The sequence below is a fragment of the Blennius ocellaris genome (genome assembly GCF_963422515.1).
Source record: "Blennius ocellaris genome assembly, chromosome: 14".
Classification (NCBI taxonomy): Eukaryota; Metazoa; Chordata; class Actinopteri; order Blenniiformes; family Blenniidae; genus Blennius; species Blennius ocellaris.
Window position 1 is genome coordinate 18422140 of NC_137663.1, and position 23342 is coordinate 18445481.

The 23342-nt window shown below is 42.9% G+C and overlaps 1 protein-coding gene across 1 annotated transcript; it reads right to left on the minus strand.

Annotated features, from left to right (window-relative positions):
- Positions 1-223: 223 nt before the first annotated feature.
- On the minus strand, positions 224-22704 carry lrch2 (leucine-rich repeats and calponin homology (CH) domain containing 2; the record flags this gene model as incomplete). The annotated part of the gene is given in 22 exon segments (XM_080508223.1): positions 224-343; positions 574-651; positions 752-889; positions 2951-3063; positions 4479-4542; positions 4637-4687; positions 5113-5262; positions 5264-5362; positions 5364-5415; positions 5968-6030; positions 7060-7128; positions 7422-7526; positions 8088-8155; positions 8331-8428; positions 8571-8667; positions 9523-9610; positions 9998-10128; positions 10356-10492; positions 11887-11992; positions 12084-12210; positions 12467-12611; positions 22446-22704. Coding segments are annotated over 22 exon segments (2349 nt in total). The 5' UTR covers positions 22696-22704.
- Between the last annotated feature and the right edge of the window lie 638 nt (positions 22705-23342).

Sequence of the window (23342 nt, forward strand, 5' to 3'; positions counted from 1 at the left end):
TGGACAGGAGATGGGCAGCGGCTGACTTCATACAAGAAGACGGAGGCGTCTCGTCACTCTGGTCTCCCAATTCAGTCAGTCCGAAGCTCCACAGAGACACGCGGGCCACTGGGTACTCGCCCCCGCAGACGGGCTCTTTGGTCCCCGGCAGGGAGGTGCATGTTTGGGCTTTGAAGAGGGGCACGTTGGACGACTTCGGACCGGATGCAAGCTGAGGCTCGCGTCAAGCCGCCGACAGCTGGGTGGGTTTCATCGCAGGCAGGTCCAGCAAAGCCTGAACAGTCACACCCACCTTCACCAGGCCACGCTCTTCCAGGATGTGATGAGGCAGGCAAAGCTGGTCCTGAGTTCAAGCAGAAAGAGCATCACGGTAGTTTAGCAGCTTCTCACTGTCAGCCTCCCTTTAGCCAAACACAATAACACATCATCTCTTGATGTCTATTAGGGATGTGAGTGATGTTGTCAGCGATAACATTTGCAATAACACATGAAGGATATGGTCGACGTACAACCAATCAGATCGTCATGATCTCTTGCTCCAGTAATATGATAACAAATCAGTGACACAATTACCTGCGGCACTCCCAGCTTCTTGCAGGCATCCAAGAAGTTCTCCACATTCCTGCGGCATTTAGCCATGCTCAGCTTCGGCTGGAATAAAGAGGAGTCAAATTAAAGCAGAACAAACAAAAACACAAGAAAGTGTATACTAATGTAATTTGTCACATAACACCGTGCAATTAGTACGTACCACTGCAGGTGATGGTACGTGGATGCTGGCAACAGACCGAGGACAAATGTGGTTGGCTAAATGACAAAGAACAACTCCATCCATTAGAGCAGCTCCAACATCATCCGGAAGCAACACCTTCAGTCTGGCCTCGATGTTCTGTGGACAAACCAACAACATCCAATCAGACCACTGCTCTCTAATAGATGCTCTCCACCTTTTAGGGAAAACTGTGTGATTTTCAAAAGAAATTATTCACTGCAGATTTCTCTTCCCTGTCAACATTCTCATGTTTTTTGTTTTTTTTAATCCTTTAGTTATCAATCACACTCAGGCTTTACCTGTGAAATAAAAAGTATTATTAAAGCAGCTTCAAGTATAAGTAGCAGCACGCGGATACTTTCTGGTGCCACAAAATCACATGAGTGTAATTGGTTACCAAGAAGACTAGTGAATTTATTCAAACTAAATAACAAACTGAAACTTTCAGGAAACCTGTTGTAACATTAGCCCTCGAGAACAAATCAAGGAGTGTCAACTTGCTTTTTGTGTTAGATTTAAAAGTAACATTCGCCTGAGGATATCCTGTTTTCACTAAAACTCACTGAGCGGATAATAGTGGTCCAAAACAGGCAAATAGTGTCTTTTTAGCCACGTCCAATAATCCCTGACAACCAGAATGAGGTGACAGATGAACTTCAGGGCTGATTTCATGACAAAACTTTGACAAAATGACAAAACTTTACAGGATTCTGCATCCAGAAGTTGCCTACATTTCTAGATCTGAAACAAATGTAATTGACGTCATTTGGTTTCAATGACGATCTGAAATCCTCAGGAGGCGTCATCGGCAACAGGGCAGAACTATCTCAGCTGCCAGTCAAATGTTCAGAGCTTGTGCACACGGGTACCGTCGTCAAAACAGTGCAACAGATACAATCAAGTACTGTGACACATCGTGAGTCTTTACCGCTTTCCATTTTTGAGTAATAAGTAACCCGTCTACAGTGTATTGAGTGGAGTTTTTATTTTTTTTGTTCTGGGTTATGCAAATCTGAAACTCGGACCGCAGACTTCTTGCTTTGTCGCTTCTGTTTGACCCCCTCTCTCAATTTCTGGAGAAAAACTCAGTAGAGTTTTCTTAAATGGCACTTTTTTCCACTGCATTAGCAGTCCCAGCAGTCGTGCTGTACGTTGTTAATCACGTGCACCATTCACATGCAAAGACACCGATGACTCAAGGTATGGACAAGGGACGAAGAGGAGACCAAAGATGCGACTGTCAAAGACCCCAAAGCTTGACCAACCAAGAAGCAGACCGGACGTGTGATTGAAGCGTGGCTTTCTACTAACTGAGCCCCCAAAGAGCATGGAATGCAACATGGAATGCTTTGTGAAATAGAGATTGTCTGCCTGAGACATATCGGATGCGTTGTTTTGTTGTCGTTTTTACAATGCCTCTCTGTCATTGCTCTGATCAGACGATCGTCCACCAAGGTTTCCTGCCTGAACAACAAAACTATATCTTATCTCTCTATGAGGTGGTAGTGCTAAAGATGAAAGACTGCTGTGTGTCTGAAAGGTTGTTTCAAAAAAAGTATTGTCACTGGCACCTTACCAGGCTTTATAAATGCTCATTCCTGCGAATCAGACCTGTTGTAGCCAAGAGGTGTTTAAGGGTGTGGACATCACTTGTCACGAATGGTCTTAATAAAACTGAAACAACCTCTATCATTGGTCCACAAGACCACATGATTCTTGAACTTCTTAACCTCCACTAATCTCATTTTGGTTTTTTTGGGAAAGAACCATGGAGTCAGACAGAAGCAGTCACTTGCATCTAAATCACTTTGCAATCTACGGCTGGAGGGCCTGCGATGGCGGTACAAGGACATCATTGGACATAGAATTTAAAATGCTCAGAGCAATTATCAACTGCATTTAAGCAATGGCCATAATTAATATAATATTTGCTGCTAAAAATAAAATCAACCCACTTTGGAATGTGAAATATCTGTGAATACAATGAGATCTTTTCCAAGAAGCTCTCGAGTTCTGTCTTTCTACTGAGTGAATGAAACTTGCTTGCTGTATCCCTGAACGTTAAAGAGGTCACTGAGGTGTCAGATACATGATTCACACGCCACGATTCACACGCCACGGTGACTCAGTGTCATGCGCCGAGCACAAATGTACAACGAAGCTCCGTGTTTCTCTGACCTGTCGCAGGAGTCCTATCTGCTCCAATTCCTCCCGTAAGTGCTCCATCTTCCTCCTCATGGTGAAACTGGGGTCTGTTGAGTTGTACTCCTGCCGGCTTCCTCTGGTGAAGGCTGATAGAGGAAATACTGTGGGTTACACAAACCAAGCTGAAGGTGTCTAATAACTCACGGTGCATGTCAACCTCGGGGCACCTGAACTATTCTCTATTCCAGACAACAAAGAAAGACTGTGAACATCTGACAAGATTCAACACAACATATCTCAGTGATGCGGCAAATTGACATGGCCATAACTCAAAGCTACTCATGTAGATAACAGGGAACTACAGTATATTTCACAAGTTTGATAGCACAGGCAGTGTCGAGGAGTATCTATCATACAATTGTGCATGAAATGATTCTTTCACTTTAATAAATCTTCTCTGGAATTACGAGCACACAATATTGAATATATTGTTTTTAGATTTATGGGTGTTTAATGATGAAAATCAAAGTTTAAAGAGAGTGAGCAAGATAATTCAAGCTCATTTTTTTGTTTGATTTTTAATAAAAGAGATTCTCTAACCTGCAACGAAGTAGGTGAAACCTGCTTTGAATATCGTACAACTAAACTATGTATTTATAGCATTAATGTTATTGGAGACATGTCATTTTCTTTTTTTTTATTTATTTCAATGCATTTTAAGGATGGAGATTTTTCTCTCTGATGTGCACATAACACATAAAGAACCAAAAAAACCCAAAACAAAACAGGATGCTTTGATTACAGAAAAACCTTGAGTTGTTGGGTGTCAAACGTAAGGCAAACGGGCCGAAACAGGGTGATTTTCCACGTGTGTAAAAGTGGCAAACACAAGAATAACTTTGATTTGAAATAAAAGTCATAGTTGTGTCGGATTTATTGAGCGAGTTTTTATACAAGCAGCAAACAATACAACACTGAGATTCACAGGCAAGATTCAAGTGATGTTAACAGTGAAATCGAGCTACTTCCCTGTAAGTGCAAGGGTGAGTCTGTGAAAACATGGATTTTGCACATTTAGCGTTGCCAAAGAAAACTAATGAAACTAATCATACTGTATTGTTTCCCTTGAGGAAATTCTTTCTTTCTTTTTTTTCATATTGGCCCCAGGGCGCCATATTAGGGGAGTGAGTTCACTAGAAAGCTGATTGCATTTCCAGAGAAATTGTGTCAGCGCACCAACAGCAGAAATATTTAGACTAACAAAAGAAACATTCATCCCAGTGAAGTGAGCCTTGGCTTGAACACCTACCGTTGACGCTTTACAAAATTATCAGGAAGAGCCATATTAAATTTTTGGAATTGGAACTGAAAGGACAAGTTCATGGGGCAAAAAAATATCTTTTTCTCATGTTATCTCTCACATGGATGTGTGCATTATATATCCACTTGTGAACTTTGAACCCTAACCCTGTTTACCGAAAGATGGAAATCTTCGACAATATTACTGCAGAAAAGGACAAAGCCCGAACCGCACAGTGGACAGAATGCATTTATTGTTTACCTGATCTAGGCTTGAGTCCAAACACTGTCAAAGAGGTGCTGAAATCTGTGCTGCGCAGCCCGTCCTGCAGACAAAAAGGTCATTAAGGTGAGGAAACGTCTCCGACATCAGGATCACTGGCTTGAACTGAGTCGGCGCACGGTGTCTCTCACACCCACCTCACAGTCGTCGTTCCCGCCGGAGTTTTTACGAGCGCTCTGACACTTGTACTGTCAAGAGACACAAATAAAACATCATCCTTTGATGATTACAGTTTCGGTTCATTTCTTTCAGTTGGTCTTAGACAATGACGGAGAACTTGAGAGAGGACATGCTGCTGCAGTTGAAATATTACTATACATTAAAAACAACATTCTATTTTTTATCTTTTTTATATCTGAAGACTTAACATTTGCTGACTCTACTGACACTAGAAACATCACTACATCTGCTCCAGCGTCACGCCTGGTGGATATACATGCACAGTGAAGGTATTGTCACGGAAAGTTATCTCTCCATATCAGCAGTCAGCTAAATTATATATAAAGCTTTACATTAAAATGAAGGTCAGGCCTCAGGCCTCTGATTGCCAAAGCATTTACATTTCACGCCGAGATATCGCAAGGTAAATTATTGATAATGTGCACGCTTTTACCTTTAAATAGTCTTTTCTTAGGTACTTGTTCCGTTTGCGGTCTTCATTCTGATTGAGGACGGGTGGGATTTCTGGCCACTTTGGCTCTGAATCACACTGATCCGTCTTCAAGCTGCCGTCAAAGGAGCAAGAGGAAGAAGGCTGCAAGACACATGCACATCGAGTTCATTTCACATCCCGAGAGTGAGAACATCTCCAATGTTAATGCTCTAAATGAGGACATGTGACTATAAAGACATGAAATGAGTTTGTACCTGCCCACTCAACACCGAGGCGCCGCTACTCCCTTCATCCAAAGAGGCGCTGAAATCACAACACAAGAAACATCTTACAACCTTGTTATTGTTATGCTAATCAATCAATTTTAGGTACCTTTTTGTTTTGAATACCACATTATATTAAATGACAGCCGTAGGATGAGGCGAGACGAATTCACGACACTTCTCAATAAACAATGAAATAAGGAAGATTTCTGTCAGTCGAATGTTGTTGTTTTTACAGATTTCTCAATACTTATATGGTGATTTCATTCCTATTACCTTGAAAATGTTACAGCGGCTTGAAAATAAGTTCTTTTCAAAAGTTGTCAAATGGTTTTCAATAACATTATTGGTTTAAAAATTTGAATTTGGAAGTATTTCAGCAAGTGAATGTCTGTTCTGTCATAGTGAAGAAGATATCATAAACTCCACACACACACATACAGTATATACATACATACATGTGTGTGTATAGTTTATTTTAAAGAGAATGAGGGGACAGATCATTAAGTGTTCAGCCTGTACGATGACTCCACTCTGTGTAATGTGCTTTCTTTAAACCGTTTTTCTAAATAAAGTGATATTGCAGCCGCACCTGCGAGCAGCCTGCGGCGGGAGCCTCGGTTTGCTGCCGGAGCTTCCAGAGTGACTCAGGAACCTGCAGAGGGAGAGATGAAGATGTTAAGATAAGGATGTTTGATGCATTCAGAGTTTAGTCAGTGTGGCAACAATTCTACAAATGGTCAGAGTCAGCAAATCAATTGGGACGAGCCCCCTTCAGCAGCAAAAGTACTTTTCACTGCATAAGAATTCGATCATATCTGAAAGTGCTATTTTAACCTTTTAACAATAGGCAACAGGAAAAGATTCATATACTCAGGGGAAACGTGCTTCATAATGGAACTTGTACATTTTCACATTGTTCTTGTAGCTGCTGGAGGTGCTCAACACTTTCCACGCCTGTGCAAAAGCAGTGCAGTAGTACCGACGAACCGAAGTACACTGCGCCCTTGTGGCTGCTTTTAAAACTTGGTGCTGAGATTAGGTTGTAAAACTTTTTCACTGAAGCTGCAAAGTCAGCCCCTACAAGATAGACGACACATCTCAAACATCTATTTAGTGCTTTTTTATTTAGTGCTGCACAGTGTGTGCCGACCGCGAGGACGCAAGCCTTAATTGCAGGTTGCCATTGCCGACGACTACAGAAATCCTGATATGTCTCGCAGTCAGCTTAGTTCGGTGAGGCTCACCGAGAAGGGATGATGATGTGGGCCTCTCCAAGGTGTCACAGGATAAATTCGAGCAGGTCCTCATAATATTAATAGCAACAGACATATTGAAAACTACTTTGGTTAGCACTACCGTTGTTCTAAGTTTGACTATTTGGGGGGGAAATTATTTCATTAATTTCAAATTCAGTGAAATAAAAACTGCAATTTAATGGAAAAACCTTTTGTGTGACCATGGTTAAATGTGCCTTCATGTTCAGCATCAGAACGCAAACTGTGCCGTCATTTATCCAGTGAAATCCTCTGCTAATTTAGTGGAGCAAAAATTTGAGTATTTCACTGTTAAACGGCATTAACTGTGAATACTTAAGTAAAGCGCAAGTGCCTCAAAATCGCAAAGACCAGTTGTATTTATAAGATCAATTTCCACTGACCCACTGGAATGAAAGTCTGAGTACCTGTGTGCTCGGCCAGTCACTCTCCGTCGGTGAATAAGACTTTCTGCTCTGCAAATGAGGGACCGTCGTCTACGAGCCGTACATCAAGCAGAAGCACAAGGCAGAAGCCAGGGAGGGAGCAGGAAACAAAAAGATGAGCTTAGAGAGCATGTGAACGGAAGCTGGGAGGGACTGCAGCAATGTACACAGTTCTGGAAATACTGAAAACGTAAAGCGAGTCTGAAGAGTTGAAGAAACTAAGAGCAGAGAGACTCATGAGGCTTAAGTAGAAGAACAAACAAAGACTCGCCATCTTGTTCCATTGCGTTACATAAAATTCGAGCTACACACGCACACGCACACACACACGCACACACACACACCTGTTCTGCTGTTCCTGCTGCAAAAGCTGCACTGCAATCTTCCTCAGATCCAGCACCTCTTTCAGCTCATCATCCTCTTCCTCAACTAGCTGCTCTTTATCGGAGCTGCAAAAAATAGACAATTAACAGGTGTTATTTGTCGGAAACGAATAACACGCTTGCTTTTACGTAAAACACATGTCCTTTTAGTCTTCCTCGCTCTTTCTTATGAGAGGTTTTGGATCCTTGCGCTTGTGCGTCGCCCCTCCTGTAGTGTATTTTCTGGCATTAAGTTTCTTTCTCTGGAAAGCTTCAACATGTAGAGCTGAACTGTTTCAAACCTTTAGGTGGCGATACAGTGAATGATCTCCTTCAGGTAACTAATCATAACTGGTAATGTTTCATTTTAGTTCAATGAAACGTTACTGGATCTGAATGAGGATAGAGTATGGTAATGTCAGTGTCTTCTTTAAAAAAAAAAAAAAAAAAGTTCTTAATGGATTCAGCTGCACATCAGCGAGCTGAGCCCAGAATATTTTGCAAATCTATTGACATTAGCGTCACCGTATTGTTGGAAAATACGTACAAAATTTTAAAAAAGGTTCCAACTGAAGCATCAGACATTAAAGATGAGCCGCTGCTCCAGAGCTGTTTGTCTGACTCGTGCAATCCAAAGATAAAACTCACCCCGACTCTTCTTTCCAGCTGTCCTTATCTTTGCTTTGGTGAGACATATTTAGAACTTTTTCAAGTTCCTGAAAGATATGCAAGCACAAATCTGTCATTGACAAAGAAACAGACAGTTTCTCAATGAATCTTCCACCAACAAACGACTTGTTACACATTTCTATCAAAGTCTTCCAAGAGTTGAACTAAAACAACTCTGGCAATTTGTGCTAATCAAGGAAAGACAGACAGACGGAGGTGTACCTTTATACAAGACACGTGACTGCTTTGCTGCCCATCACACTCTGACAGAGCAGGATCCTCATCGGGGTTGGGCTCTATAAAGTCATAGAGATCCTGATCTGATAGAGGGAGGAGGAAGCATCCGCGTGCATCAAATAAACTGTCACATTTTTTTTTTTTTTTTTTTAGGCACTTCATTCAACAACCCCGTGTCTCTGTTATTGCTTTCAAAGCGAATATGTGATACTTATTTTCGGTAACCTTTGCAAGAGTCCATTTTGGAGAGGAGTGAGAGGGCGTCAGCACGGGCTGTCTCTGAAATCTGAGAGTGCAGGCTGACGGTGTCGTCGTCTGACGGCTGCAGAAGAAAACAAGGTGTCAGAGAAGCTCAAAGAAATGGCCTTGATTCTCCCCGTGCTTCTCTCTTTTCTTTCCCCGGGCTGTGGATAACCCAGCCACAAGAATGGACTGGATTAAGGAGGAGTACATTAGATGAGCAGTTTGTTTTGGAAATAGTTTATTGGGAAAGTAAAAGGGACGGGGTTGAGATGGTTCGGTTGTGCGTATGTTGGAGAGATTCTTGGGATGGATCTGCCTGGCGAGAGAATGAGTTCATGGATGTAGAGAAGGAGAATAAACAGGAAGGAGAGTACAAGAGAGAGAGAGAGGGGTATTGGAAGATAATCCACTGGGAATCCGGAGCAGGAGCAAGTGGGAGGAAGAAGGAGAAGCAGATACAGACAAAGAAGAAGAATTCTGCTGTCATAAAAATAGAAGAAATCAAGTACAATATAGTTTTTTTTTCGACTTAACACAACAACAAAGAGGCAGTTGCATGAATTTCCCTACATCTGAATCTCAAGGTGACAGATTTCCACATGACTCTCTACATTTTCGAATCAATTATTCCTCGTCTGTCACCTCAGTCGCTCACCCCTGACCACCCTCCTGTCTTCCCACCTGCTTCCCCCATTGTTGCCAAACCTACACAGGCATTGTTTTGTCAAGTCTGCCGGGCGTCTCCTTTCATCCTCTGCCAGTTTTTTTTTTTTTTTTCACAACTGCCATCTACCCTGTGAATGCTACGGCTTGAAGCCAAACAAAGAAATTAAATACTTACTGCAGTTTAACATTGCCTAAAATATTGTACACTAACAAACAGTAGAAACACACACGTTGATTATTCTAAGTATTTGCCAAACTGTCTGCTGACCTCTGTTGTCGACAGCCTCTTGTCACCATTGTCACTACCGATTCCAGAGTCAGGCCCGTGGTTCTTACTGGGGTAAAAATCTTCTATGCTGGAATTATGTGAAAAACATCACGATCATTAATACAATATTCATCCATTGTGTGATGGAAAAAAAGAGGCTAAAGTACATTCAGTGGCCGAGCAGAAGTGCATAAACCTTATAATGATAATAATATAAGGAATTTCAACGGACACATATAGTTTTATATTTAAAGTACCGATATGTACAACGGAACTATTAAATATTTTCTAAACAGAAACATAAAGTTTAATTTGTCAACTATTACAGCTTCTCTCTGCTAAATTCAGCTTTTTAATGTTTTCACGATCCAATTACTCAGTTGCTTTGCCACTTCAGATAATAAGAACCCTGACAAATGTGTGTATTCGTTAATGATGAGTAAAAGCATGTTAAACTCGGTAAATGTGTCGTTACCTGTCTGTTAGTGGCTGAGGAAGGCAGCGTTTTCCTAACGAGGGGAGATCCAGTGTGTCGGGTTTCTTGTCCATTCTACAGGCCTGAATGTTCAGGTACTTGAATATGTGCACTTTACCCTTCAGACAAATCTGAAACACATAAAGGTGAAATAATCATCTCAACACTTAATGATTGTCCTCACTGCAGGGACTATTTCACTTCACCCACTAGATGGTGCAATTGTACCAAAATCGTTATAAACTGCGCTTCAATACGTTCAACACGGCAATGTTGAGGAAATACAGGAGAGCCACTGAGAACCATGATTGATCCTGCATATGAACAGAAATACAAATACGAGGTGGTGTGCACATACCTGTGCGGGTGGAGACTGCATAGGATTGTTGTCGAGGATGATGTGCTGCAGTTGCCTGAGTTTCCTGTAGGCTGCAGGGATCTCTGTAATCTTATTGCAGGAGAAGTCAAGTCGGATGAGAGGCAGGTCAGCCAGCTCTGCCAGTACAGAGAAGAGAACAAGTGAGCAACCGAGTTTTTTACGCACCGATTATGGGAAGTGTATTGCAAGTTTTCTCATACAATTAAAGTCCACCATGTCACACCATGAAACCTCGGCCATAGCTCAGTCTCACACTGTTTATATTGGGTTGACTAAAAAAACAAAACATTAATTCTTATAAATGCACTCAAGGATTGCAGCTCTGTAAAGCTGTTGATTCAAGAATGAATTATTCAAAATCATACTAAAACAAAAATGCAGTCACTGGCTTTGGGTTTTATTTGCTCCGGTGCAACAACTGTTTCAATTCTTGCCACATGCCGTTTCCATGATTGAATCTATGAGATAAGATTTCTTTTAAAGCGTTGATTAACTACTGAAGTTGAGATCATGGAGATAAGGCCATTAACTCTGGATGTTGGCCTTCCCGTCTCAAAAAAGCGATGTTGTAGTCCATGTCTAAAATTAATATTAAACAATGTGGTTTAAAAGGGAAAAAAATACCGGTAAGCAAAAGGGGAAAATAGGTTTGGGAGGAAAACAGACAAAAAGTGATTTTTTTGTGATTAAGAGCAATAAGTAAAAAAAAAAAAGGAGTTTTATCATATTTTTAAAGAAGGAGCAATGTGTAATACATTACCTTTGGAGTCATGACTATTGCTCTATAATATGTAGATATGCCCAAAGGTTTTTATCACAAGAATGGGTGGGGTTAAAAAAAAAAAATTATGCTGTATTCATGTTATTGCTATTTGAATCGTGATATTACTAATACGATTTAAAGCCTATCGTCCTTGCTACAGTTAAAACTGGATAAACTGAGGGTTAACAGTGCAGGAATCCATGTGACAGATTTGACTGTAATGTGCTGCTGAAGTTCAAGTAATTGGCTCAAACCAGAGATGGTGAGTTTAAATAAAAAAACAGTGAGGGCCACAATGTGATTAAACACTTCCACTGATAGGATACATTTGAGAATTCAAGTGAGAGATTTCAGTAGGGAAAGTGAAAGCCACTGCTTGTGCCCACCCTAATTACCATGAATGTGGGCTCTTGAGCAGCCAAAAAAAAAAAAGGTTGGCTGCCCTCTTTTAGGTTGGTTTCACAGCAGAGAACAAGTTCTCTCACAGTTGTTTCCCTCCTTCTATTTATATCCAATTAAGCGATTTAGTAAATTACCCTTTGAAATACATTTAGGAACACAGTTATTAGAGTCACTGCACTTACAAACACATACAAACTACAAGCACACACACATACACACACACACACACACACACACACATTTGGGTGATATGTTTGTGGACATGCTTGGCAGAAATCTGCACAAAAATCTGCTGGAAGGCATTTTTAAAGAGCAAAATGGGGGGGGGCAGGATGCTGGACTGACCCTCAGGCAGCATGTGAAGACAGTTCTTCCTGATGTTGAGTTCCCGTAAGGCGTGCAGCCTCCCAACCTGTGCTGGCAGCACCTGGATTTCATTACAGCTCACATCCTGTAAAAGAGAGGCAGAGCAAAGGAAATGGGGTTATGAAGGCCGCGCAATCTGCAGCGCTGCATGCACTTGCCGGATGCACACCGCTCACCAGCTCCATCAGATCTTTGGCCTTGCCGATCTCTTCGGGGACGGACACAAGCTTGTTGTTGCTCACGAGCAGAACTTTGAGTGGGAGGTTGAACAGGTATTTTGGCAAGACTGACAGGAGGTTTCGGCTGCAGAGAAACACAAAATGTTGGCCTACATTCAGAAAAAAATGGAACACAAGGCCATGCCGATAGTGAAAATGCAGTAATTGGGGGGATTGGATTTCCAGCAAAAGAGGAAGCGTCTCTCCTTCGTGTGAACATTTGTGCCCCGTCGGCGCGCTGAAAGAGGAACACGCACCTCGACGGAGACATTAAAACTGAACCGAAGCGGAGTGAGACGGGGGCGGATCAGTAAAAGTATGTCAAATTCGCAGTGACTTACCTGATGTCGAGATATGTCAACATCTGCAGATTGATGATGGCCTCGGGGATGCACTTGATGCAGTTGTGATAGAGGTTGAGTGACTCCAGGGGGGCAAACAGACACACCTCAGGGGGGATTTCTGTCAGACGATTCTTGGACAGATCTGCAGGGAAGAAGGACGGAAGCCAATGAAGTACGTCCACTTCAAACATACAGGTGGCAAGGTGGTTATAACGCTTTGTTCAAATGTGTCTGAGAGGTTCGGATCAATGCCAGAGGAGTGGGTAACATGCCGCTCATTGACCATCAGTCTCAGACTTCACTTGGACTCTGATTGCTATTAGCAGTGTAATATCTCAGTTTTCAACATCATTCTCTGAGGAAGTAGCACAGTGAAGGATTTGAATTAGCATAATTTAGTTAAAACCCTTTCTTTTTTTAAAAAAACATCCAAAAGGCCCGTTGGTTTGTCGATCTACTGGGGAAATACGACAGAATCACAAATCTTTTTGGATATTTGTATATGAAAACTGGGTTGTATCAAGCAGCAAACAGGGACAAACACTCAGAGAATTTGAATGAAGTCTAGACTACGTAATTTACATTTACTTTTGTAGTCCAACGCTTTTATTGACATAAAGGATAACAAGTTAGTTGTAAAGGGCACATTAATGTCTGGACTGAAATTCATGAAAACGTACTTTTCCTCAGTGCTTTTTCACCTAAATGCGAGAGTTTGCTGCTAGATTTAAATCTGAAATTAGACGTCCTATTGTTCTTGTTGCTTCGATCATCCAGATTGAAACGGGTTTTTGTAGTATCCTCACATATATCCCAATGAATTCGTTTATTGTCGCGACTCTGCACGCTTTTACGGGTTCTTCCATAAGATGTTATCCGAGATGCTAAGATAACAAAGCTCTATAAAATGGCCGTAAAATAAATAGTGTTGGTCATAGTCAGAGCCGACGACATAACTCGTGCCCACTGCTTTTTGCACATGAAGCCAGTCAGATGGGAAAACCGCAGGAATTGCCGTTACTACTCTGCAGCAGGAATATGGATGGAATCTCTGCTCCAGTCAATGGGTATGAGACACCGCCTCCCACTCACTCATCTGCTGCTGATGATGAAATATTTACAACTTTGCCTCTCCAGCCCACGGACATCGAGGGAATGAGTACACTCAAGCGGATAGTGCTGGTTAAACTCATTACTCAGCTTTCTGTCGTCATTCAGAATCACAACATTCTGTATATCTGCTCATGACAGATCCTGAAGTAAATGGCAGTTGCATTATAAATGCCTTGGACAAAAATCAAGATTGCGTGACCCAAGGCTGCTGAATCATTTGTACAGACAGACATTTCCAAGCACAGAATAAAACCATTGCATCTTCCCCACATGATTCCCTTCTGTTTTCTGCTAAATAAACCCTGATATTATGAACATCATGTTTTTGATACGTGTAAATCATCATACTACTTTGACAAACATTTCTTCGAGGGTCAAGCAAGGACATTTAACTATGAGTGAGTTCAAAGTAAAAGAAGAATTAATTCAATTTCCCATTAAATTGTGTCTTCCAATGAAGCTCAATGACAGATACACTCATGGAAAACCAGCAGTTATGTTTGTACCATACTAAAACGTCAGCTCGCCCTCGAAAACATCACTCATTCCAGAGGTGGACCTTTTTTTTTTTCCACGTCTATAGATCGTTCACAAAGCCTGAGGATCGGCTCATTGTTCTTCAAGGCTGCTGAATCACTTGAACAGGCCGACATTTTCGAGCGCAGAATAAAAACCATTCCATGTTCCCACTGCTTACTTTCTGTTTTTCTGCGAAATAAACTCTGACACAAAGAGCATCTATTTAAAGAGGAAGCACAAGTATACCCAGGGCCTATGAGAATGAGACTTGTAAAGGCTTTGAAGACAATTCACCTTCAGACGCGTATCGATTCTACCTCTACACATCTGTGTGTTTGTGTGTGTGCACGCTCGCATGTGTGTGTGAACAAGCTTGTCTTCTGAATTATCTCTGAGTGGCAAGATAATTAGAGACCTATGTGAGGAGCTGCACAGCCCCAGATAAACAAAAAGCTTTCAATTATACTGTCCGATATAACTGAAGTGCCTTATCCCCACTGCTGGGAAAGCAAATATGGCTGCACCTTCATGCTCTTAATATATGCAATTACATGCGACTTCCACTCTTTACGAAACAATTAGGCTTTATGGGCTTTACTGAAAGCAAACACTCACTGGCCCATCGTTGGGGGAGTCTGGTGTGGTCGTATTAGCATAAATATACCAGTGTTCGTTCAGCTCATATTCTGAAGGATTTGTGTTTACGCTGGAGCCTCTAACCTCACTCGGGTGGCCTTACAGATGATTACGAGGAGAACCGAATTCGCGTTTCTCCCTTTTTGACAAGCTTTTAATGACAGATCGGACAGCCTCTCACTCTGTACACATGGCCTGAGCTGTGATGACGGCCCGTAAGCAGAAGTGAGAAGTAGACCATGAGACAGGCGGCGGCACAAATGGAAAAGAAGTCAAGAGGTTGAGGGAAGCAGAAATTGCCACATGGGGAAAAGACCAAAGCTGAGGTCACAGTGTATACTCGCTTTCCATTAAGAGTAAATTCTCCCTTCTCCCTGAGGCTTGGACCTTCATGCCACAGCCCAGCTGTATACAGACAACTCCCTCCCCGCCTCCCTCCTTCCCTCCCTCCTGCCCCACAACAGGGGATTCTCGTTGAGCAGTGAAATCATGAGGGTCGATTGGGAGATTGGGGGGGGGGGGGGGGGGGGGGGGGGTGGAGGCGGTCTTTGTATGCCTCTCCTGTCCGTCTCCATCCCCGTCTCCCTCCTCCCGCCGAGGCCACGCACCATCTGCAGCCCACAGTGGGTCTTTAATCCACCTGCTGGTAGCCCAGGGCCCCCGCAGGAAAAGGCGAGTCAGCCAGACGAGCGCTCCACCACGGCGCCACTCCGCTGCACCGTCGCCCTGTATCAGCCATCTCTTCACTTATGAAGGCAGTGCTGATGATAATGTCTGGATACATGACACAGCAAACCCAAAACAAAGACGTCTGAAACAGGAAGATGGCTAGTCTCTCGAGTGAGACCTGCTCACAGAATGTTGCTAAACAGCAATGGTTGTTATTTAACAAATAAATAAGCAACAAATTTCAGAAAAGGTGTAGAAACAAAGACAAGACATCACAACACTGACTGAGTGTAAAGCACCAACACAGGCCTCGGGTCAGTGAAAACAGGGAAGAAATGTGACAGAAGCATGATTTATAGAGGTTAATTAGAGGCACCCTGCAGCAGATGTGACTACAGTGTCTGTATGGCAGGTTGTGGGTGTGGCTTTTGGCAGCGATGGGTACAACTGCGTACATGCTGGATACATACGGCTTGCTTGATGGTCATTCGCATAGTTGCTGCAGAGAGGTTTGATGACTGAGCCATATGGGATGCCCGTCACTGCCGCTAAGTGCTAGAAGTCAATGTGGGTGACCTGCTGCTTGCAAAGACTAATTTGTGCTCGGTGAGGCCTTTGGGATTGGGTAATCTTCGGCTCAGCTGTATTTTCTGTGTGAGACATTATATCTGGGTCCAGCTCTAGTCCATGCATATAGACTACATATTTACTGCCCCCATTTGTGCCATAAGGACCACCAATGAATCTCTCTGCTGTCAGTAGCTTCATACTCATAATACATGCATGGGTCAAAAATTCAAAAGCGTCATATATGCTTTCACAAGAATTACAAATTAGATTTTATCATTAATTCGTGTCCATTTCACGAAGAAAAAATTATCTTTGCTTTCATTCCCTCATCTGAATATCTCTGGCACCCCTCAAGGAGACTCACTGTAAAACATTGTGCTACAGTACAAACATCCCTCATATTTACAGTCGTGATATAAGTTGCAAATGATTGAGTCATCTAAGACAAATGTTGATATGTTCATAATTTTATAATACAACAGTTACGACATTAAATACCATTGTAACGTTGAAACTTTTTAAGCTTGTTCAGATAGAGTAGATCACGCAGAGTAATATTATACATGAATGATTCATTAAGAAGTACTGAAACGATACACAAAATCAATACCAAAAGTGGTCACAAAATGCTCCTCTAAAATGCACTGCAGCTCCCACATGAAAATCAATGTACTGGAAATGTCTTGTTTGATCGTTATACCCTGTTCTCATTCACGGTTCATTCAGTTCAATTCCTTCTGACGAAACCAGCCAGTTTTCCAAATAACCACCAAATCTACACACCCTCAAACTCAGAAAAAAAGAAAAGAAAATGACCAACGTGCCATTCGAGGTCTCTAATAAGCATTTCCTCTTTTTAACAGTTTGACATATTGGAAACCGACACACGTTGTATGAGTATCGTTATACAATTCAGGCCACAGCGAATCTACCGGCGTTGATTTTTCACTGTTAGTGAAAAGTACGAATTACAGTTTGTGTTTCAGTACTTAATTAGGAACTCCTTCATATCCTTGAGTTCATTGTCAGAGAGAAGTGTGAGCTTTTCATGATGGATATGCACAGAGAAAAATCAAGCCAAGTGAACTAAAACTGCATGACAGTAGCAAAGATCTCGACCTTACTGCTATTCAGTCATGGTGCCTCTTACACAATTACCCCATTGATGTTTGGAGATTCAGCTCACAGGAATGATCACTGTTGGAACTTGCTGCTTCTCTTAACTCAAACTGTAAAAAATTGTGTTCTTACTTATTGTAACTCGTGGTATGACTTGCTCCATGAAACATCTGATTTCTGATCGCCACGACCTTTTGTAAATCACTATTTCCAGGGCAAACTCCGATTCCAAAGCACCACCATCCATTACCCACGTGTGGCTTGAAGCAAAAGTACAATTTCTTTAAAAAGTCTGTAAAGAACTTTGAGGACGGTATGAAAACACCTCTGAAGAAACATCCGAATCTGGTGGCTTTTCATTTTGAAGATGTTCATTTTAAAAGATTTCAACTTGGTTCCGTGAGCAAAGTCTTGGTCAGCAGTGGAGAGGGGTAGTGAGTCACTGAATGAAACTTCGAATGAGTTTTGAAATTTTGCATTTTGGAGTAAATGGATGTCGACTTTCATTTATGTAAATTACCTTTTGATTGGCAATTCTCATATGCCAATAATGACCAAGTGTACATTGTTTTGCTGAAATGGTCTAAAATTTGAGGCAACTGCTTTTTCAATGCACAGGATTTCTGTGAGATGTTGTCTTGTACTTTTTGTATGTGTGTGTGTGTGTGTATGTGTGCGGTGGTTGTGGGTGGAATTGTACAACACTTAATCAGAGTTATTTGTATTACAAACAGTGGCTTTGCTTTAGGGAAGTAAATGTAGGGTGTTGGTGTTGACCGGCACTCGTGAAGAGTACTATTAACATGAGTCTGTGTTGGCCAGTGATTAACTCCATTAAATATAACTCTCAGTAAAAAAAAAAAAAAAAAAAAAACTTGTCAATTGAATGTTTATAGCCAGTTTCGTAGTGTTACATTTAACCATCTGAGTTAAGTTTGTCATAGAGATGACCAAAAAAAAAGTAATTAAATACCATTGTCACAGAAAGAGGGTTCAGATTGTAACCAACACTTCGACCTAATGGCAAATAGAGCCATTAGGTCGAAGGCAGGGTACAAAGTAGAAATCTCGCCAAGCCATCGCTGGACAAACAGAGAGCTGGAGAGTCACACACCAACACATTCACACTCCTCTGCAATTTTAGGCTCGCCAATTAACCTCACATGCATGCGTTTCCACCGGGGGAGGAAACTGCCAGCTCTGTGTGCAGCAGTAATCTCATTTTACGTTGTTTTTTTTTTTGGGGGGGGGGGGGGGGGGGGGATTTAAACGATTGCTTGCAAAACTGTAGTTTTGTATAGAACAATTGTAATTGTTCGGCATATTGTATTTTCTCTCTGCAATTCGATGTAGGAGCCTCGAAGCGGTTCAAGCTGTGCAAGACAAATCAGCCATGGAGAGCAGCGACTGTGTGACGCCACAGAAAAAAAATAAGACAGAGCAGCAAGTATGAATAGCCAGTGTAGGGTTGTTGTTGTTTTTTTCTTTTTTTTAACTCTTTACTGGTCAAGTGACAATATTTGGTTACAGCACTTCCGCATTTCTTCTTGTTTCTTCCGAGTTCACATTGGTTCAATGACAGTGGCGATATAGACGCGTTAAACACTGAGATGAGTGCTTCTGGAATGCTGATGTCTGTAAGAATAGAATGTGTTGAACTATCCCGAAACAACGCCCAGGGATTGAAGTGCGACACTGTATTTCCATGTATTTAAACCAGTGGCCCATAAAGGGTTAAATAGCCAGACCTCATGGAGCCGCTGGCACTGAGTCAGGCTGCATTATGTTTGGACTTCGCTGAAAGGCGGCACTAACGTTGTTGACAGAGGTTGATTATTAAATCCTAGACTGCCGGCGTAATACTCCTGTCCTTGTGCGGTGCTGCCCTTGAAGAGTCAAAAGTTCTTAAGGAATGCGACCAAGCGCTGAGTTTTACTGAGAGCGTGAGGTCGTTCGAATATCAAGCGATAAAGAGCCCGGTGAACATGTTTCCACCTGTTTCGAGTAACTTTGTGTAATACCCGACAGAGGCCCCGCACATGCTTCTGGCTCATAATGTGTTGTGAAATTACCAGCAGGCTCGTTTTCTGTTTGGTCGAATTACACACTGAATGCACTCACACAAAAATACTTACCTTGCCTGCTAAAGTACATAAAACATCACGTGGGAGTCTTCAGTGGAAAGCGTTAACATAAAACCAGGTCACATGAACAAATTCACAGCGATCCACAATTTCTAATGCAATTCACATTCCTGAACATATCATAAATAAAATATGGCGTCAAGGAGGCAGAACAACAGTCTTAAGATATTCAGTAACGTCCCTTGAGCCGCCACACAAACTGGACAGCAGCTGGTCTAGACTTTATTCTTATGTCTGAGAATAATGCACACGAGTTAAACGCCACACTTATGACATGTGCGTACCCCAAGAGGGCAGGGTGGTGGCAGGCAGGGGGGGGGGGGGGTGCTGGGATTCAAACCTGGACATCTAGCCTCGGTTAATGCCCCGCTCCGCTGCCCTTCCTGAGAAGGTCAGGCCAGCGTCTTGAAGCGCTCTCACGCTCCCATGGGAAAACAAACTGTCTGGAGACAAACTGCCAGCAGTGCTCTGCAAACAGACACCTGAGCGTGAGCAGGCCCACTCGCCACTCATTTCGCGCCGGCTTTCTTTGTTTTCTAAAACCAAACAAATGGGCTGGACCACAATCCAAATAAGAGCCGGCTTGCAATGCTGTGTCTTCATGATTCAACAGTTGGGCAAGAAGCTGCAAGAGGAAGCACACAGGAAAATTACTTTTTATTTAAATTGCTCTTGATGGTTTTAAGTTCTTCTTTCTTTATTTCTTTTTTTTTTTTTTTTTACTAGTTTTCTTGTTTGTTTGTTTTGAGCTCAACACAGTTTATGATTGCAGATGACTGGACCCGAGCTGAGCACTTTACGCTGTTAGCCACATTCACCCCTTACACACTTACACACGGCGACAGGCCATGCAAAGCGCTCAACCTCTATTGGGAGCAACTTGTGCATCAGCGTCTTGCCCAAGGGCACTTTGTCATAGAGATACATGGTGATTAGAAGATGACCTGCTCTACCAACTGAGCCACACGGCCACAGTGTACTTTCAAATTTACTGCTGCTGTTCAAGCAAAGCTTGAGAGAAGCATTAATTCCAGTTCAACAGAGACGAGAGGAGCTGTACTGAAATGAGCTTGTCTTTTGTTTCAATCTCTAAGGCTTCTGATGCGAACCAATGAAGCAAACTGAATGTAAAGACAGCGTGTGTGTGTGTGTGTGTGTGTGTGTAGCACAGTGTCACACTATCTCTTCGCATCCTAGTAGCTGTTCAGAAATGTGCATGCCGTGAGGTGTTGATCCCTCGTTGCACACTTAGAGAGTGACACTTCCTTCTGGCACACCTTTCATTCGAGGCACCAGAAATTAAATGAAGACGCGGTTTAAAAAAAAAAAAAAAGGTGGAAAAAACGACGGCAGCGTTCACAGGGACAGCATTAGTCACAGTCAAAGCGAGCAATGAGAGGCGTGGCTGATTTGGAGATGCACATATCTCCTTAGATCATTGTCACTGTTATGTAACATCCACCCCAGATAACAGCAATTATTTCAAAATCGCCTTATCCATCAAACCTCTAATTTTTTTGGGCAGTCTCTCTCTTTTTTTTTTCTAAAGGGAGGAGGGTGATTATTATTAGAGTGTACAAGATGGCCCAACACTCCAGAAATAGTTGACACAAACTTCCTGTTGTGTCTGCAGCTCACGCACAATACTCAGAGATTTCTACAGGCTTAGCTCGAAGTCAGAAAAGGCTTTGCCTGTGCATTTGTGCGTTTCTTACAGGAACAGCATCAGGCGGTTGAGGGAGTGAAGCTCGGTGACCAGGACAAACCTAAAAATCCATAGGTCAGTATTGCCTGGAATGTCCACTAAACCAGTTACCGATCCATACCTAGGCTCCAGGGACCAGAGGAAATCCTGGTCTATGATAGGGACAAGCTGCACCAGACATTTTTGCTTTATTTCAAATTGTATGTATTGATTTTTTTTTTTTTTTTTTTGGAGGGGGGGGGGTAAAAACTGTGTGAATATAAAGAGGTAGCACCATGTTGGGTATCATCAGCTCCTCAGCGAACCACTTGAGCCATGAGCCGCATATGACAGAGTAACACCAGATGGCATGTGTACACATCAGGGGAGGGGGGGCTATCATTGGTGGGGTTCTGCTTTCTTCTAAACGCCCATGACAGTGACAGGGTGACTAATAATGAGCCCATAGAATAGCTGATTGTTCAATCTGCCTTGCAGGAAGATGTATTTCTCTCACAACGTAAGTCTCTTGTAATGCAGTCCTATCAGTCGATCAATCTGTCCTTTATGTCTAACCGAGGGGCGTGCACTTCTCTAAACCACCACGTCTCATAAAAACTTAGTATGTATGACCCCCCACTCGGCACATCCTGCGAAGACGTGACTCTAATACTGACCTGCTGACTGGCCTGACTGCACAATAAGGTGACCCAGAGCAGGATAACTCAATTCAATGCAATCCAAGCCCCATCGGCCACCAACGAGCACTTAAAACCAGAAGCAGACCAGAGCCTTCTTCCTCTATCGTCCACATAAAGCGATGTGGGCATGTACACCCAGGCAGGCATGCATGCAAGAGGGGTGAGGCTGCACGAATCCTGCATCTTTTGTCTGTGCTGAAAATCAGAGAGGGGAGGGTGAAAACACATGCACGTAGCACTTGGTCTGTTCAAATATTTAGTTTTTCCATTCTTCAATTTTTTTTGGGTTCTTCTTTAATCGGGGAGGATTTTAATCTCGTCCCCAGGTTTCATTCATGTCGCGCTCCAGTTTCAGCTGCAGGTCTGTGTGCAAACCACTGCACGGGTTCAGCGCCTGCCTGGGTGCGCCTGCCGTCTCATTCATGTGTCTCGTGGGGGGGGGGGGGGGTGTGGAGAGGGGGGGGGGGGGGGGGGCGCTGCTCAAAGCGTCGATCTCAACACAACCGAGCCCCTCGTTAAACTCTACTGTAGGAAACCGCGATCATGTCGCCCCTGTCTGCAATCCACCAAAGTCCTCAGTGGGTCGCCGTGGTCCTACTCCGACGGGTCGAGCACACGCGCGCCGATGCGCTCACGAGAAATCAAGACAAAAAAAACCCTAAAAAATCCACGCAACAATGCGGACACGCTGCATTTTTACGCACGCGTTAAATCCACCCCGCACACATTTCCTACTTACGCGGGGCGCGTGATTTCGCACAGTCTCGAGCAGGGCACGGCAAAAATAAATAAATAATAATTTACAAAAAAAAAAAGCCCACCTGCTTGTGTTGTGTCGGTCAGATCGTAGCTCATCCCCGGGTACTCCCGCAGCTTCCTGCCGCTCAGGTTGAGTATCCCGGAGCACACGGCATCCTCCAGAGCCCGGTCCAGGCTGCGGGCCGTGTGGTGCTGCTGCTGCTGCTGCTGCTGCTGGAACTGGCTGATGCCCGGGCTCCAGTGAGGTCCGCTCGGGCAGTGATGGCTTTGTAGAGCACTGACAGCTCCCACACCTCCCTGACTAGACGCCATTTTCGTTAAAAAAAAAAGAAAAAGAAGAAGAAAAAAAAGAAAAAGAGAAAGAAATTACTCTTTACAATAATAACAGCAGCGCACAGCGGCAGTCACTCCGCCCATGCGCATTCAGGGCGCGTGCATTCCCGGGACGGACGCTAGGGGCTGGGCTGCTGCTGGAGGGGGAGGAAAGAGGAGGAGGAGGAGGAGGAGGAGGAGGAGGAGGAGGACGAGGAGGAGGTGGTGATGATGATGATGATGAGGAACAGGGTATGGTGGCCATTTTAGGCTTTTTACCCCCTTTTTTTCCCCACTTGGTGATACCCTCCTCCTTGGCAAGAAGCTTATCAGAGGAGGCAGAGGCTAAGCGGTAGAGACCTGCCTTGATTTCTATTATTTACAGTAAATATGGCTGTTGACAAACTGGGCAATCACATGTGATATAGCATCAGATGAATAATTTGCAATGTTGAGTGTCAGGTGGTGCCACAACCTTTTGAATAAATCATGAGGCAGTTATAAATAAGTCCAGGGCAAATTGAGCAAATTAAAAAAAATCTTCTTCAAAACCTATTTTGAACCTGTGATTTAGTTTAAAAGAAATAATAAATCAGAATTTTAGTTTAGTTAATTGTTGTTGTTGTTTAAAAAAAAAAAAAAGATTC